This window comes from Meriones unguiculatus, chromosome 11 (assembly GCF_030254825.1).
Source record: "Meriones unguiculatus strain TT.TT164.6M chromosome 11, Bangor_MerUng_6.1, whole genome shotgun sequence".
Taxonomy (NCBI): Eukaryota; Metazoa; Chordata; class Mammalia; order Rodentia; family Muridae; genus Meriones; species Meriones unguiculatus.
The window spans coordinates 8985127-9002595 of record NC_083359.1 but is presented as its reverse complement, the minus strand read 5'-3'; the positions used below and the strand labels follow the sequence as shown (position 1 = coordinate 9002595).

Here is a 17469-nt window from a genome sequence, read left to right as displayed (position 1 = left end):
CTTTAATAAAGACCTAAAACTATAAAGAACAAGTTTTGTTAATGTTCTAAATACTTTTTTAAAAAGCATTTTTAATATAAAAAATTTGAGACATTTTCTGTGTATTAGTATTTTTGCCTGAATGTATGTCTGTCCATATAGTACATACATGCCTGGTGGCCATGAAGGCCAGAAAAGGGTGTTGGATCTTCTAGAACTGCAGTTACAGTTGTGAGCTAAGATGTGGGTGCTAGGAACTGCACCCAGGTCCTCTGGAAGAGGAGTCATGCTCTTAACCACTATGCTATCTCTCCAGACCAACGTTTTTCTTTTGTGTTTTGATTATTTGTCTGTCTGTTTCTGAGGCAGGGTCTCCCCAGTTAGCTTGGTTAATGTAGATCACATGACAATCTTCTTGCCCTAGACACTACACCGGCTTCATTCAACTATTTCAAAAACAATGTAGATGGATGTGGTAGCTTACACCTTTAGTCCCAGAATCAATACCAAGTATGAGACCTAATTGGGCTACGTTATTTCCAGGCCAGCTTGGGATACAGAATGGGACCCTGTCTCAAACACACACACACACACATACACCTGTGACACACCCAGACAGCTCCGCAGATACGGTGCTTGCTGTCCTAAGCCCGAAGACCTGAGTTTAATACCTGAACACACAGACAAGTGGAAGGCAAGAACTGACTCCAAAAGCTGTCCTCTGACCTCTACATATGCACCATGGCATGTTCACATGTCCATACATATTATACACATACATAAATAAAAATAATTTAAAAGAATGCAAAATTAAATATCTTTAAATAGGAAGTTAAAGACATTACTATTACTTCAAAACATGTTCAAAATTATGTTATCTATGTCATTGCCAAGGGGCATAAACTACGTAAAATCAGATTGCTCTGAATCTGAACTGTGTATGAGCAAAAATTTCAACAGTTTAACAAACACATGAGGGAAAAGGCAGTCCACAATCATAATGTCCTCATAACAATCTAAGAGCCAAACCTGGCATTATGGTATGTCCCAAGTCCCAGCAATTCAAGAGGCAGGATTGTTTCAACTCAGAAGTTCAAGGTCAGCCTGGGAAAAACAAACTTTGTCTCAAAAAAAAAAAAAATTCCCCAATATTTTCTAGAGCTAGGTGGGAGGTCAGTAGTACAGCACCTGCCTACTGTGAGCAAGGTCCTGGGTTCCATTCCTAGACTGACATTCTACAGACACACACACAGAGGCAGTCTACAGACACACACACACAGAGGCAGACTACATTTCAAGTACACAAGGAAGAATCAAATCAGGTAGAGGAAGGGATCAAAATAGTTTGGTAGCCTTGACTTTCCTGAGTTTCAGAATAACCTACTTAAGGAGTGATTTCCATATTACATTACAGCCCTACAAACCAAGCATTTCAAATTTCTAATTCATACAGTTTCTGTAGCACTGAAATTACTCCCAAACTTACTTCCTTACATATTTGTTAAAACATTCTTACATCCAACATTACCTGAAACTAAAATGCTACCATGGACAAACCAATCTCCATGTTTACTTTCACATCCTCACAAAAATCCCAATAAACTGACAGGACTTTTTTTTTTTTTCCTAAAAGGAATGCTTTGATAATTCACTGCTATTTCAATTATATGAGTATACTGCTAATTTTTTTTTAATTTTCAAAACTATTCAACACCAACTGCCATGTATTATTGCATTAGACTTCTTCTGTAGCAAACACACTTAAGATAGCTCATATGCTCTTATCTTTTATTTACTCAACAAACATCCACTACTCCAGAACCAAGGTAAAGAGGAAGAATTCTTTTAAAACTCAAATGTATACAGGCCTGAAAGAGCCTTACAGTTTAAAGAAGACAAAATGGACATGCACTTGAGTATTCACGTTATGAATCCATCAGCAACTCTTAGCCAGGCATGAAAGCTCATGCCTGCAATCCCAGCACATTCTCAAAAAGAGCCTGAGCTACAAAATGAGTCAAACCCAACCCTTCAAGATCTCAAAAATAAACAAACCCAGTAACAAAAGAATTAAAAAATAATATCCATAACAAAAATATACAATTTAGAAGAAAGGAAATAGAAGGGAGACCTGGTTGAAGTGTAACATCATCAAATCCCTGAAAAACACAACTCATATTGTACTGTTTGGGAGAACAAGGTGGGAAAAGAACAATCCACAAAAGAGGGCAGTTTAAAGGACCAAAAAAAAAAAAAACAAAACAGGACCTCTTCTCTTTTGGGGAGCGGGGGTTGAGACAGGGTCTTCCTTCATAGTCCTGCCTGGCCTAGAACTCACTATGTGGAGCTGACTAATTTGGATTTGCTATGATCCTCCTGCTTCTCCTTACACAGGATTACATAATGAGCCACCATATCCAATAGGTAGATTTAATAGCTCAGATATTCTAAGTAAGTAAATATGCATGCTTCAGTATTATTTCTTTAAAGACTGTTAACGTAAAGAGAGTGATACAGTCGTGGTGGTGCACACCTCTTAGTCTCTGCACTCTGGAAGAAACAAGCAGAGGCAGGTGGATCTCTGTGAGTTTGAAGACAGCCTGGTCTACAGAGTGAGTTCCAAGACAGCCAAGGGTACACAGTGAAACTGTCTCAAAGAAACAAAAAAATAAAAATAAAATAAAATGTTCATCAAAACAAAGATAAACTTAAGTAACATTAATTGTATTATTCAATGCAAGAATTTAATGTTATAAAGTATTTTAAATTCAACAACCACACTGAATATCTGAAGTGAATGCTCCTTTTCAGCCACTCCAAAGTTTAAATAAGAATCCACCATCAAACTGAACTGTTCCATGTATAATATGGTATATATAATGAACACCATACTAGATGTCAGAAAGATGACTTTTGTTTCTGCAACTTGGGCAGGTCATTTAATTAGCAGTTATTCATACTCTCAAAATATTCAAATATAAAGCAAGATTAGATCTATATATGCCTCTACATTCTACAATTTTACAAATTGTAAGCCATTTATTTTAACCAATTTAATTTGTTTCTGAGAGCACAGCTAAACTAAAGTTAACAGCAGTATGGAATTTAACTGAACTATACACACACACTCAGTGTCTTTGTTATGTCTCTGACTTTCAAATGCAAGTGGGTGGAGGGAAAAGGTTGTATCTGAAAACTATCAAAGTAACTTTCTTGTTTGTTTGCTGTTCTTCAAGTCAGGGTTTCTCTGAGTAGCCCTGGCTGTCCTGACACTCACTCTGTACATTAGGCTTGAACTCAGGCCTCAAACTCAAGAGATCTACCAGCCTGCCTCCCAAATAGGCATGCAATGCGATACCACCACCTGGCTAATCCTAAATAACTTTGTAACCACTCCTTGGGTAGCAAAAATGGCTGAAGAATAGAGTAAGTGTTCAAGAGGGGAAAAAAAAAACAAGACCACAAAATACCAAAATAAAAGACAGATGATCCACAGTTCCTGCTACACTGCAGCAGTTTTTCAGTTTCTCAACATTCCTAAGGAGTCCTGATAAAGACATGTCCTCTTAACCATCAAAATTGCTTTTTGTATCCTCAAATACAAGAACAAAATATCAATTACACTGACAACTGAGTTACTTGTATCTATAATTCATTTAAACTAAAAAATAAAAAACAAAAGCTCTTATTTATGCCTTGATAGCATTTAACATAAAAAGTACTTCATAGTAGTTGAACAAGTGAAAATACACAAGCTTCTGATCTTTAAATATGTTCATAATAAATTCTGACCAACCTTTATTCCTTGCTTTTAAACCATACTCTAATAAAATATGTGTTAAATAAAAGAACTGATGAAGCCAGGTGCTATGGTACTGTAGTTCCAGCTATTTGAAGCTGTAACATAAGAATCACCTGAGTTCAGGTCTAGGCAGCCAGCCTGGGCAACATATACCATCTCACACTAAATAGATAACAGAGCTGGTGAGATGGCTTAGCAGGTAAAGGTACTTGTCATCAAGGCTGCCTACCAGGGTGCTAGAACTGACTCCTGAAAGCTATCCTCTGACCTCCCCAAACATGCCATGGGCATACATACTCACAATAAATTAATAAATGTATTTTTAATATGGAAAAAAAAGAGATGAGGGTAACTAAATATATAAAAACAGTAACATTTCTAATATCAATAAAAATATGAAATTATACTTTGCAGCCAGTCCCGAAGATACCTGATAAAACAGGGTCAGATGAAAGCGGAGGAAGTCCTCTCCAAGCAGTGGACTTGGAAAAGGGCAGGGAGGAGATGAGAGAGGGAGGGTGGGATTGAGAGGGAATGAGGGAGCAGGATATAGCTGGGATACAGAGTTAATAAAATGTAACTAATAATAAAAATAAAAAAACTTAAAAAAAATGAAATTACAACTGAGATAGACTAAAAGATGTAATTCAAAATAAGTAATGAAACACAAACACGGAGAAGACAGAGACCCAAATAAATAACAAATAGGCTGATATTCACCTACATCAATCGCTGACCTATCCAAAGCCTTTGACTTCTAAAATGAGACAATGGCTAAGATTACATCATCTCACAAAAATGAGTAAATGTGTAAGTAAATATTAAATACTTTAAAAACTGGAGTGTTCTAAACTTGCCTGGTCCTGGAACAAACTTCTATTCAATTCAATTCAAAGAAACAAGTTAACTTCCAGCATTTTCTTTTCTTCATCTTGTGGACAATCCAACATTTTCAGTTTACCCTGTATTTATTTGTTTTCATTGTATACGCGTAAGTGTTTGCCTACATGTACGTATGCATACCACATGCTTGACTGGTGCCTTTAGAGGACAAAAGGGCATCAGGTCCCCTAGAATTGGAGTTACCAAAGCAATGAACTGCGTGCGGAGTTCTGGGAACCAAGCCTGGGTCTCCTGCAAACACAGCGCCAGCTATCCAGTCCCAAGTTTTACTTTTTTAAATACAAGATATTCACTTAAAAGTATGTATTATCTACTCCTCATCTCCTCTTTCTTCTTCTCTATTTAGACCTTTTCTGGTCTGGAACTCACTATGTACATCAATCCGGCCTCAAAATCACAGAGATCTGCAGGTAGTGTTACAATTACCATGGCAGGCAATACACTCTTCTTTAGAATTCATGGGAGAGACTCACAGCTACATAAACACATTAGCGACAGGTATATTCTGATAAGTTGTAATGTGAATTCATTTTTTTCTAACTACACCATGAGATTTGTAGATAAAGCATTACTATCCCACAGAAACATAATCCTTTTAATCTGTTTAAAGCAATTTCTCATTTTTTTTTTTTTTTTTTTGAAACAAGGTCATGAGTACCCTAGGTTGGCCTCAAACTCCGTATGTAGCTGCAGACAACTCTGAACATCTAGTTTTCCTACCTCCGACTCCTAAATAGGCATGGGCCAGCTTTGATGTAGTGCTGGGGAATGAAGTCTGGGGCTACATGCATGCTGGCTGAGCCCTCTACCAACCGCGCTGCAGCCCCAGTCCAACTTCCTTACTATTAACTCAGTGTAGACTCACAACCAAACCTGGGAAAGCACAGGGTTTTCTAATAGTATAGGTACGGACACTGAAGCACAGCAAAGTTGAACATGTTCTAGATGTCAGGTAATTGCAGGGAGAATTATGATTCTCAGTATTACAGTTTCTCGGATGTATTATAACAAATGGCAAGCCTTTACTAAAAGATGAGTGTTTTGGTATGGCAAGTAATCACTTTCAGGATATATACATGTGTGGATGCACACATTCACACACATAGATACGCACATACACTTGGATTTTCATTAATAGGTGCACTTAAAAAAGACAAAGCAACTGGCAGCTATAAATATTAAACTAAACAGCCACTGGATTTTTGTTTTGTTTTGTTTTTTGAGACAGGGTTTCTTTGTGTAGCCCTGGCTGTCTTGAAACTCACTCTGTAGACCAGGCTCCTCTAGCTCAAACTCCACCTCCCTCTAGTTCCTGAGTGCTGGCATTAAAGGCGTGCACCAACACAGCCCCACTCAACCACTGGATTTTAACAGATGAGAAAGTAAGATTCCTCTCCAGTAACACAACTTTATTTCTTCTGTAATTTTTACCCATATTTTAAAAAGTCAGAGCCTGAACCTAGGCAAATATGAACTGGCTCATCCAATAAATTTATGTGAGGATATACTACAACATCTCCCCAAACTATTAAAAATAAAATATAGTATGCCAGGTGTAGTGGTGCAAGCATGCAATTTTAGCACCAGTTAAATTGGGAGTTCCAGGTCGGCAAGTGCTACAGACATAAACGGTCTCAAAACAAGCAAAATTAATTAATTTAAAATGTCAGCTCGTTTATCCACCTGATCGTCCATGTGACTCAGAATCATCACCCGCCAGTACTCAAGATAGCCTGAACAAATGAACGACTATGTGTAAAAATCCCAGGCCTGTTGCTCTTTGCATACAGCCACGTTCAGCCCCCCATCCTTTATTCACCAGGGTGCCCACCAGGAATGTAAATTTCAATGTAATAGGATATAATTAGGGTAGTAAGCAAATCTGATGGAGCTGACATATATTAATCCCAAAGATTAAAATTACCCATAACATTACTCTCCTATGTTAACTCTGCTGAACAGACACTCCGGCATACAACCTGGCATTCCTTGGGCAAACACTTTTCATATATATATATCACTTCTTCCCATATACTCTTTCATACATGACTATTCCTGATCCGCACTAATTCTAAGAACCCAGTGTGCTTTCTCAACTAGTTTCTCAATTAGTCGTCGTCTCCCCCCCCAAAAAAAAAGGGGGGTGCACTCTCCCACTTGGCACAAGACAACACCAGTAACAAACGGCAGGAGACAGAGGGTGCTGCTCTTTGCATCGGCACCACTACCAACCCTTCGCCATTATACCCAAGTGGGCCAGTTAGAAAGGTGAACTAGTTTGCTCTTCACACACACACACACACACACACACACACACACACTTGTCCCTTACTGTCACCCTCCTTAACCCCTTCCACACTCGCCAGTCAGCCACCAACTCTCCCTCGGAGTGGGCCTAGGCGGGTCACCTGCGCCGGCCCCACCCGGGGCCCTCCATCCTCGCCCCCTGCCCGCCAGCCCCGCGGGCACCGCACGCCCCTCCCCGCAAGACAGATACCTCAGGCCGGCGTCCGCCCGCCTGGGGCCATTCTTCCTCCAAACTCCAAAAGCCTCCACTCGCCCAGGCTCAACTCCCCGCCGCGCCCGATGCGCCTCAGCGTGGCGGAGAGGGAGAGCCCGGCGGCTCGCACGGGGGCCAACCCCGCGAAGTCCGCGCCGCCCCCGGCCCGGCCGAGAAGCCGCCTCCGGCGCTGGCGCCCTGAGAGCCCTGGGAAGCTCCCGGGCGAGCAGGGCCCCGAGGCCGGGGCTGCAGGCTCCGGGCCTACTCACCCGGAGCTGGCGGAGCGTGGGAGCCGGCGCTCCCCACGGCCGGACGACCAGGGCGCGGCCCCGGCGCGCGGCCCTCCGGCCGGCCCTCGCTCGGCGCGGCGAGCTGGACGCTCACTCCGGCCGCCGCCGCAGCTTCGCCTCCTCGGCCGCCATCTTGCCTCAACCCCTCTCCCTCCCCCCGTCAGGCCGGGCGGCCGCGCCGAGGCAGCTCCGACGCGGGCTCCTCCTCCTTCCGGAGGGTTGGGGAGACGGCTCCCTCCCCGGGCGGAGCGCCGCTCTCACCTCGGCCTGGCTTCCTGGGTCGCGGGAGCCGCGCCGGTCCCTCTCGGCTTGTCCCACACGCTCGGACCCGCCCCGGCAGCGCCGCCTCGGGCCCGAGGCGCCGCGGCGGCCATCGCGCAGCCGGCCCGGAGCGCCCCCGCGAGCCGGCCGCTCCCGCGTGCCCCGGGGCCTTCCCCTCGGGCGTGGGAAAGGACGAGGCGCCCGGCGCGAGGCCCACCTGGCGACCCCTGCGCGCCGCCGAGCCGCGGGGAGAAAGCCGAGCCCACGTGGCGGGGATGCGCGTTGGAGTCCCACCCGGGCTCCACCGGCATGGCGGCCTCGGGCCTCCTCCGCGGCGCGGTGGCTCCCTAACCTCTACCTCTTCAGAGACGCCAAGGGCCTCTGGCCCGCAGCTCAGCCTCGCCCTCCTAGTGAAGTGACGTTCCCTCTTAGCCGCTTACTTCTCCTCCAGCAAAGCCGCCATCTGAGGAAGAGAACCAAGCGAGACCCGCTTCGGAAAACTTTTATCCGGATAACGAACTGTGCAAACGAAGTCCTGGGTCATTAAAAAAAAAAAAAAAAAATCTTTTTTAAATGAGTTAGAAAGCGAGTTGAGGCGAGAGGGAAACTTCCCAACAAATGCTAAGGTTTGTTTTAAAACGCTTCCGTTTTAGGCGGCGTGCTGACGCGCCTGAAACCCCAGCCCGGGAGGCAAAGGGATGGGAACCATTGCAAATTCGAGCCCAGGCTGGTCTGTATAGTGAGTTCGGGGGCACACGCAGAGAGACGCTAACGCAAAACAACTCTCAAATGTTTCCTTTTGAGCACACCGAACGGTGGGAAAGATACTAGACCGCACGGAGTTCGGGTTAGCCCTGAGGCTGGAGCAGGTCGAGCATCTCGCCGCGCGGGTATGGAGGGGGAGACGGCGCAGTTTGGGTGGAAGTTTCCACGTTAGACCGCAACTCTCGGTCTCGAGCCACAGCGCGCCTCGCCTCGGAACGCAGTTTCGGCGGGTTCGGTTTTCCCGCAGGAGCCCGGACCCGCCCGCAGCCTGCCTCACTGCGCGGGCGCATGCGCAGTCTCACCCACCCGGCATGGTTGCGGTGGGTCTCCTGTGTGTGGCTGTGGCTGTCCTGACATGGGGCTTCCTCCGGGTCTGGAACTCGGCGGCGGGATTGAGGTCTCCGGAGCAGGCGGGCCTGCCGAGAGCCGGAAGCCGGGCCCTTCTGGTGATCGCGCACCCGGACGATGAGGCCATGTTCTTTGCTCCCTCGGTGCTAGGCTTGGCCCGCCTGGAGCAGCGGGTGTCCCTGCTCTGCTTCAGCTCAGGTAGGAGACCGTAGATGGGTCGCTGGGAGCCGGGTTAGGGAGCTAACCGATCTCAGTGGACTTCTTCCGGAAAGGTTTTCTGCTGTGGGTAGTAGCTAAGTGAATACACCGAAGGTCCTTTCTCTGTGCTCATCACAGGCTGGGGAAAGGGCCGACTTCCCAGATAGGTTGGGGAACCCTGAGCGAATTCCACTCTTCCCTAGCCAAACTAAGGAGCAAAATAGTTGTTCATCGTTGGTTCCGTTCAGTGCCTGCATGTTCCTTTGGGAACTGCGGTTCTACTGGATGGGTTTTGGTGTCCGTGCAAGCCTAGCTTCCCCAGTATTGGGATTACAAGCGTGAACTGTGCCTGACCTGTTATCCTGAAGAACCATCTATTTGTAGAAAGATCAAACATAGTCCTGCACCAAACAATCTGAGCAGTATGTCTCCTCAACCCACCAAGTTTCTGTCCTAATAATAGCAAAAGACGTTCCTGCTGCTTTGAAATCCCTATTGTGGTACAAAGATGCGTATGTCAAATTGGAAGGTTTTTGTTGTTTTGTTTTGTTTTTTATTTCAGACGAAGACAGACACTACATTTATAGATAAATTTAGAATTTCAGCTCCACCCATCTTTCATTTAAACTCTTCAAAAATAAGACTCGAGTCATGATACAGGCAAAAATAAACAAGAAAACTGTGATACCTAAATATGACTGTACTTTTATGCTATATCGAATTATACCTCAATAAAGCTGATTTTCAAAACTGCTCATGACCTCTTTTCCCATGTGGGTTCTGTGTTGCTCCAGTTCTTCATTTCTTAATAACAGGTTTTTCACAGAAATCACATTTTACACATTCTTTTCCCTTAGCACCACTTTTTATTTACTTAATATGTATCTATGCTAGACTTCATTCTAGATTACTTTCATCAGGACTGATGCACACAGCTGGCTGAATTTGGGGGAGTTATTCTTAGTTTTTAAACAACGTTAATGCAGACTTGCTAAGGAGAGGTGACGGATCTGAGAGTGAAGAGGCTCCAAGCAAGGGAAGAGTACCCCCTTTTTTTAGATTTTATTTTGTGTGTTTGGGTGTTTTGCCTGTACACATGTATGCGCAGCGCATACATGCCTGGTACCCACAAAGACCAGAAGACAGTGTTGGATTCCCTGGAACAGGAGTTATAACCAGTTGTGAACTACAATAGGCGTGCTGGGAGCCTTCTGGGCAGCGGTGGTCAAAGGCAGATCCCGGAGTTCAAGGCCAGCCTGCTCTACAGAGAGTTCCAGGATAGAGAAAACCTGTATCAAAAAAAAAAAGTGCAGGGAACTGAACTCTGGTCCTCTGGAAGAGCATGGAATGCTCTAAATTACTAAGACCTCTCTCCCACCCCCTTGTCTTATTTATGTTTTTTATTGTAATTATTAGCATTGAACTATGCACAAACAAAACTGCTGTATTTGTTTGCAAGATAGCATGGGTACAATGTGTCCTTTAATGTTAATATTTAATATTTATTATAGTATAGAAAAGAGAACCAAAAATCAATTTGTCATTTTTTTCAGTTCTTAAGTTTGCGTCAAAGGTCCCAAACATGCTTGGCACTCAGCCTCCCAAAACCCTTTCCTGATAAGAGATATAAGCATTAATTTAGCAATCAGCCCTTTTACTGTTATCTTTAATTATTTCCTCTGAATCCAACTTGCCATTTTTAATTGGTCTGTATAGTAAAAAGCAAGGAAATAATGTTTAATATACTGTAGCAAGGGCTGGAGAGATGGCTCAGCTACTAAAAGCTAAGTTCCAAACCAAAAATTATAACAGTATAGTGAAAAACTGTAGCCACGTAATGAAAGCACAGTGGACAGGGAAGTACGGACAAGCATTGATTCTCTTTTTGGAAGGTTTCCTTAAAGAAAGCTCCAAATCATTTTTCTTTTGATCTGGGCTTCAAAAAATACTACATAAAGAACAGGGATAATCCTTCTAGACCATACTAAATAAATCAGTTAGGTCTTGCACTTAGTCAAGCTTATCCCAACTATATCCTTAGTTCAAGGGGAAGGGAGAAACAAGAAAAAGGTTTTTATTCTGGCCAAGGTGACTGTTAATTGTCCTCAGCCATCCCATGAGATTTTACAAATTAGACATTGAATCACCAAGAATTTCACAAGAAAGCAGTAAGGCCCTGTGGCTCCTAGCTGCTGTAAGCCAGTACACCAGGGCTGCCTGGCTGCTTTGTGTGCCGTGTCAGTTGGTGAAACAGCTGAGTTGATGGTACATTTCAAGAAACGTTAGTTCATCAGATTTTTTTAATCCATTACATTCCTTTCTTGTGGGAGAGGAACCTTATGCGATGGCCCACACGTGGTCAGCATCAGACAACTTGCAGAATTGGTTTTTCTCCTTCCACTAGACCACTCCCTGATACTGAACAGAGGTCATCAAGCTTGGCAGCATGTGCCCTTATCCTCTGAGCTGCCTGTCTGGCCACAAGCCGCTATTTAAGAAATCTTTAAAAATAGGTGAGCTGGAGAGATGGCTCAGCGGGGGGGCTTGGTTCCCAGCAAGCTTCAGGAGGCTTCCAACTGCCTAGTTCTCCAGCCTCTACATGCACCTGAACTCGCATATACATGCTATCCCATGATACACATAGAAACATGATTGAAAATAAAATTAAATCTTAAAAAAAATAGAAGGTGTGATAGCACAGCTTTAGTGTCAGCACAAGGGAGGCAGAGCAGGCTGACTTCTGAGTTTAAGGCCAGACTGGTTTACATAGAGAGTTCCAGGACAAGCAGGAGTACATCAAGAAACCCTGTCTCAAGAAAACAAAACAAAACATAGAAGACGACTAGACTCATGAAAGCTGACAGTTCCCCTCTAGATTGTGTTCTAGCTCATATGGGACTCTGTACTGGAGGGGAGGAGGGGTTGCCTGCACAGGCATTCTTCATATTCCTCTTATAGTCAGTCTAAGATCTTTTTTTTTTTTTTTTTTTTTTTTTTTTTAGTTTTATGTTTTATTTGTACAGTTGTTTTCCCTGCACATATGTCTGTGTATCGCTGTGTGTGTGGTCCCCATGGAGACCAGAAGAGGGCATTGGAGCCTCTGGAACTGAAGTTACTGACAACTAATTGTGATGCTCCACGTGGATGCTAGGGACCAAGATATATGATGTGTTAGTGGGGTATGCATTCGTCATACCAGAGGATAACCCTGTGGGGTGATTCTCTCCTTCCACTTTTACCTGGATTCCAGGGTCCAAGCAGGTCACCAGGCTCAGCAGCTTACTGCTAAGCCATCTCGCCAGCCAGATTACTTATAGCGCTGTTACCCAATAGGATCAGACCTCTGATTGTTCTGGGTATGCTTCCTTGTTTTGACCTTTCTTTCTTCTAAATACATTTTAGAATTCAGTTGGCCATATTCAAGGAAAAGCTTTACTGGCATTTTCCCCCACTGGAATTTCCCTGACTTGGTGTCAGAAAAGGCCCTATCTATAACATAAAGCCTTTTTGGCTGTCATTTTATGATGTCTCATTTATGTTGGCCTTCTTTCATATCTGTTAAGAGACTTACTTATTTGGTTCTGGTTTCTGTGCTGGAATTGAGCCCAGGGCGTATTCTACCACTGACCTACACCCCAGTCCTTCAGTACTGCAATGTTATCTAGGCCAGTCTCAAACTTGTTGCTGCCCTCCTTTGGCTCCTGTGTAGCTGGGACTCTACGCACTTACCACCATAGCTGGCTGTTACATTTAAGTCTCCTTAATAATTAATGGTGTTACACCCAAGATCTTACATACATGTGGAGATGACGTCTATGCAACTCTGCCCTTTAATGTGCTTATCATGCCTAGAGTTTCCTGCTGCAGATGTCCCTGTTGTGCTCTCATACTTGGCATCTTCACATCTACTTCTTTATTCAGGTAACTCCCAATTTCGGTTGTTGTATGTCTGATTGTTCCTACAACTTATTCTGGGGCTTTACATGTGTATCTTATGATTTTCTTATATGTATGTATACATGTATCTTAGAACCATATTTGTGGTAATGGATTAATAATTTCGATTTTTCTAATATTTCTCTGTATATGTGAGCGGGTGGTATATGTGCACACATGTGTGCTGATACCCACATGCAGAGGCCAGAGGAGGACATAAGCTATTCTGTTTTGTAACTCAGCCTCATTTCAACAAGAGATTAGATCTCGTGTTGAACCCAGCGCTAGGCTGGCAGCCACCAAGCCTCCTGCCTCCTGCCTCCACCCCACAGCACTTGTACAGGCCTAGTGGCCACAGGGTTTTTGTATGTCAGGGATTCACACTCAGGTCCTTGTGCTTGAGCAGCAAGCACTCTCACTGAGTCATCTTCCCAGCCCCTGATGGTTTACTTTTGCCTCAGCTAAAGCCATTGCATGCCTCAGATCACTCCAAATGTTTAGCCAGAAAAAGCAGTAGAAGTTGAGGGCCCAAACCCCAGTGTCCATGGTACAGTCGAAGCACAGAATCTCTAGTCCATGGTAATGAGAACTCCAGCTGAGTGCTCGCAAACTGGGAACTGCAATTTCAATTAAATGTATCCAAGTGACTTTCTGCTTCTTTACAACAGGGTAGCTGGGTTCCTGGGCAGGTGACCTGAGAGAGAATCCTGGGGCAGCCATGTTGCCTTTGGTGACTAGCCTTAGAAACCCTGCAGTGTCCCTTCTGTCTGCTACATTGACCTTGTAGTAGTCACAAGTCTCATCCAGGTCCAAGGAGAGCAGATGTCATCTGCCGATAGGCGGCATCAAACTGCCTATCTTGTGTGGCTAGAGATGCTGGTGGAGCTATTTTTAGAGTCGCTCATACCGAGGAAAGCTGAGTGGTAGCTTAAGAAAACCGAGGGCTAACATTTTGCTTCATTTGCCTCTTACTCAAGCCAAGTCCAAGCATCCCTGCGTAGGGTGAGCTCTGTTGTTGCTGTTTGTCCGTCACTGAAGGTGCAGGCTTGCGAAAGGCCTTTCTTTGTGTGGACGTTCCTCATTTGCAGGTGAGGCCCAAGCCTTACAGAACAACTAGTGCGCAGACGCACTTAAGTGCCCTGGGTCTGTTACATAATCCCTCAGGACTCAGGCTACTTCTGTTTCCGTCCTTCAGCCCGTACTTTCCCGTCAGTAATATATTCTCAAACGTGTGTGCCTTTTATCTCACGTGGTCAGAGAGTTTTGGCAGACATCTGACTCACCATACTTCCTAAAATAAAGCTTACTGGGTTATTTTAAATAATTCCATTTTAGTCATTAACAGCTCTTCACAGCGTTCCTTCTTGAGAAACATTTAAACGCGGCCTAAAGGGGCAGTCTGAGGCACATGTGATGGCTATAATCCCAGTGCTTGGTAGTTAGCAGCAGAAGGGTCAGAGCTCAAGCTTATCCTCCCTATATACTGATTCTAGACCAACCTGGGGGGAGGGGGAGAAAGAGACAGTTTAACTCTGTTCTTTCTAACCCAATGCATTTAAAATGTCTTTTTCATTAAAAAAAAAAAATCCTATTGATTATACTCTGTTAAGAATGGAATAAGCTGGGCAGTGGTGGTGTACGCCTTTAATCCCAGTACTCCCGAGTCAGAGGCAGGCAGATCTCTGTCTGCCAGCCGCGTCTATAAATTAAGTCCAGGACAGCCAAGGCTACACCGGGAAACCCTGTCTCAAAAAAAGGAATGGAATAAATTGGGGAGAAAGGGATGGCTTGTTGAGTAAATGCAATTGCTGCTATTGCAGAGGACCTAGGTTCAGTTTCCAGCACCCACATGAGTGGTTCACTGCCATAATTCCAGCTCTAGGGAATCTGATGCCTTCATCTGACCTCCATGGACACCAAGTGTGGACAGGTGCACATACATATATGCAGGGTAAAAACACCTAAAATAGAATGAATTTTTAAAATGTCTTTTTTTCCTAAGACATGGTTTGTCTTTGTAGTCTTGGCTATCCTGGACTTGTGAGTGGGAGGAAAGCCCAGTCTACAAAGCAAGCCCAGGACAGCCCAGGGTATACAGAGAAATCCTGTCTCAAAAAACCAAAAGATAAAATAAACTAAGGTGGAGAACGATAGAGGAAGACACTCAACATCAATCCCTGGCTCCCTCCTACACGAGCACAGCATGTGGAATACACACGTGCAGGCTACATCCACTGGTGTTTACTAACACCTACATACATAGATTTCTTTTTTCAGGGTTAAGCTGTGTCCCATGACTTTTACCCCCAGACCAACAGACCAAAGGAATGATTCTTCCCGAGTCTAGATGATGAAGCAGTGACTTTACTAAAGTTACTTGTAGGAGCATAGATGACTCAAAGGCAAATGCGTCCCCAGGAAGTCCCATCCCAGGAAAGGTGGACACTTTCACTGACACACAGGTACAAGACCACATGCAGCTGGGGGTAGGAAGGAGTAGTGGTTAGAATCTCAACTGAGGGTCTCATGATGCCCCCTGCCTTCTACAGGGAATGTTAAAAGGACCCATTACCTTTACCTCAGACCTAGTTATCATTATTGTTTTGCTTATTTTGTTGCCATGACTGGATGTAGGTCGCTACCTCAGCTTCTGCTCCGTGATGGCCTCTGGGGAGACATATCAGGCCCAAGAGGAAATAGCTTCGTTACAACAAGCTGATATGGTTGCCATATGATCATAGCAACCAACAGTACAAGGCTGCCCAACGACAACAGAAAGGAAGTGCCCCTCCATAAGCACTTGTGCTGATGGGTTGACTGCTAGATTATTTATTAGAATTAAAGATTGTCTTATGTGTACGAATAAGTTTTCCTACATGCAAGTCAGAAGAAGACAGCAAATCCCCTGGAGCTAGAGTTGCAGGCTATTGTGAGGCACCATGTGGGTACTGGAAACTGGAACCAGGTGATCCACAAGAGAAGTGTTCGTAACCACTGAGCCATCTCTCCAGCTCCTTATTAGGACTTTATACATTTAAAAATGTATGTTCATTTACCCTTTCTGTACAACCATAATTATCTTAGAAACGATATGCCAAAAACCTTATACACAGCCCCTATTTTATTCTTTTTAACATTTTTTGCTGTGTTTTTGTGTATGCGTGTGTGTGTGTGTGTGTGTGTGTGTGTGTGTGCGCACCAGGAAATACTTAGGGAAGTCGGAGGGCAGCTTTCAGAAGTCCTTCCACCATGTGGGCCAAATTCAAGTGGTCAGGCAGTAGTAGATGCTTTACTCAATGAGCCAGCTCGTGGACCCCACTGCCCTACCTTAAAACCACACACTTTAAAGCCGAGCCCACAACTTTAATCCCAGCACTCAGGAGGCAGAGGCAGGTGGATCTCTGTGAGTTCGAGGCCAGCCTGGTCTACAGAGCACGCTCTGGGACAGCCAGAGCTGCACTAGACACTCTTGTCTCAAAAACAACACAAATAAATAAGCCACACAAGGTATAATTGCTTGTAAAAATGATGTTGTTAAGCCAGGTGCATGCTGGTAATATGGCAGTTGGGGGGTCGAAACAAGAGGACCAGGTGATCAAGGCCATTCTTGGCTATGTTTAATTCAAGGGCAGCCTAGGCTGCATGATACATGTGACTCTTATCTCAGAAAGAAAGACACAAAGAGAAAAGGAGGGAGAGAAGAGAAAATGCTGGTGTTAGCTGGACCTATAGTTCCAGCTGCTTGGAAGGCTGAAGCAAGAGGGATCATTTGAGACCAGGAGTTCAGGGCCAGTTTGAGCAACATAGTAATACCTATCCCACAAAGAAATATTGGGCTGGTAAAGGCACCAATAGCGAAGCCTGATACCTGAGTTTAAATCTCCAAGATCCAAATGGTGGAAGGAAATAACCAGCTCTCAAAAGCTGTCCTCTTACCCCTACATGTATACTGCGCCATGCACGCCTGCACACACGCATACACACAAATAAATTAAATATTTTTTTAAGGGAAATACTGTTGTCTCGCTGGTTATGTACTTAGTTGGAGTGTTTTGGTTTTGCTGTTATTGTTTTGTTTCATTTTTGCAGTGCTACAGACTGAGTCTAATATTTTGCTACTGAGCCACATCCCCAGCTGAGCTAGATCTGGGGAAGATTTTATGTTGTGTCTGTGTCTGTGTCTGTGTGCTTGTTTGTTTCTGTGTTAATACAGGGTCTCTCTCACCTAACCCGGGCTAGCCTCAAACTCACTGTGTAGCTAAAGATAACCCTAAGCTGCTAATCTTTCTGCCTCCACCATCCAAGTCCTGAGTGTCAACCCCAAGGTGTCATGCCGGCCAACCACGCTACTGACTTAGCCAGATCCCACAGCCTGAACTAGACTTGTGAGAGTAAAACTGGAAGATGTGATTAAACTATAGACAGCTATAAAAGAAATACTAATTGAAGAAGACACCATTTCAGAGATCAAAGAGAAATTCTAATGT

At 44.3% G+C, this 17469-nt stretch overlaps 3 protein-coding genes across 36 annotated transcripts in view; 2 read left to right on the top strand and 1 right to left on the bottom strand.

The window, feature by feature from the left end:
* The window catches only part of Ncor1 (nuclear receptor corepressor 1), a 148808-nt gene extending 140983 nt beyond the window's left edge, over positions 1-7825 (bottom strand). For 27 of the 29 annotated variants that reach the window (XM_060363528.1, XM_060363547.1, XM_060363538.1 and 24 more), the window contains exon 1: positions 7454-7590. The gene's annotated coding sequence lies outside the window, so the exon portion shown is untranslated. Of the gene's footprint in view, positions 1-7181; positions 7316-7453; positions 7591-7735 lie in introns of those variants that run through there. The other 2 variants (XM_060363530.1, XM_060363529.1) reach the window with 2 other exon arrangements.
* On the top strand, positions 7271-8086 carry LOC110549802 (basic proline-rich protein-like). The gene has a single exon (XM_021639186.1). The coding sequence runs from the start codon at positions 7271-7273 to the stop codon at positions 8084-8086; it is 816 nt and encodes a 271-aa protein (XP_021494861.1).
* A 191-nt stretch (positions 8087-8277) lies between these two features.
* Positions 8278-17469, top strand: part of Pigl (phosphatidylinositol glycan anchor biosynthesis class L) — a 59600-nt gene continuing 50408 nt past the window's right edge. For all 6 annotated transcript variants that reach the window (XM_021639155.2, XM_021639157.2, XM_021639153.2 and 3 more), the window contains exon 1: positions 8278-9046. In XM_021639155.2, the coding sequence (XP_021494830.1) occupies positions 8812-9046 (235 nt within the window). In that variant the 5' untranslated portion in view covers positions 8278-8811. The remainder of the gene's footprint in view (positions 9047-17469) is intronic.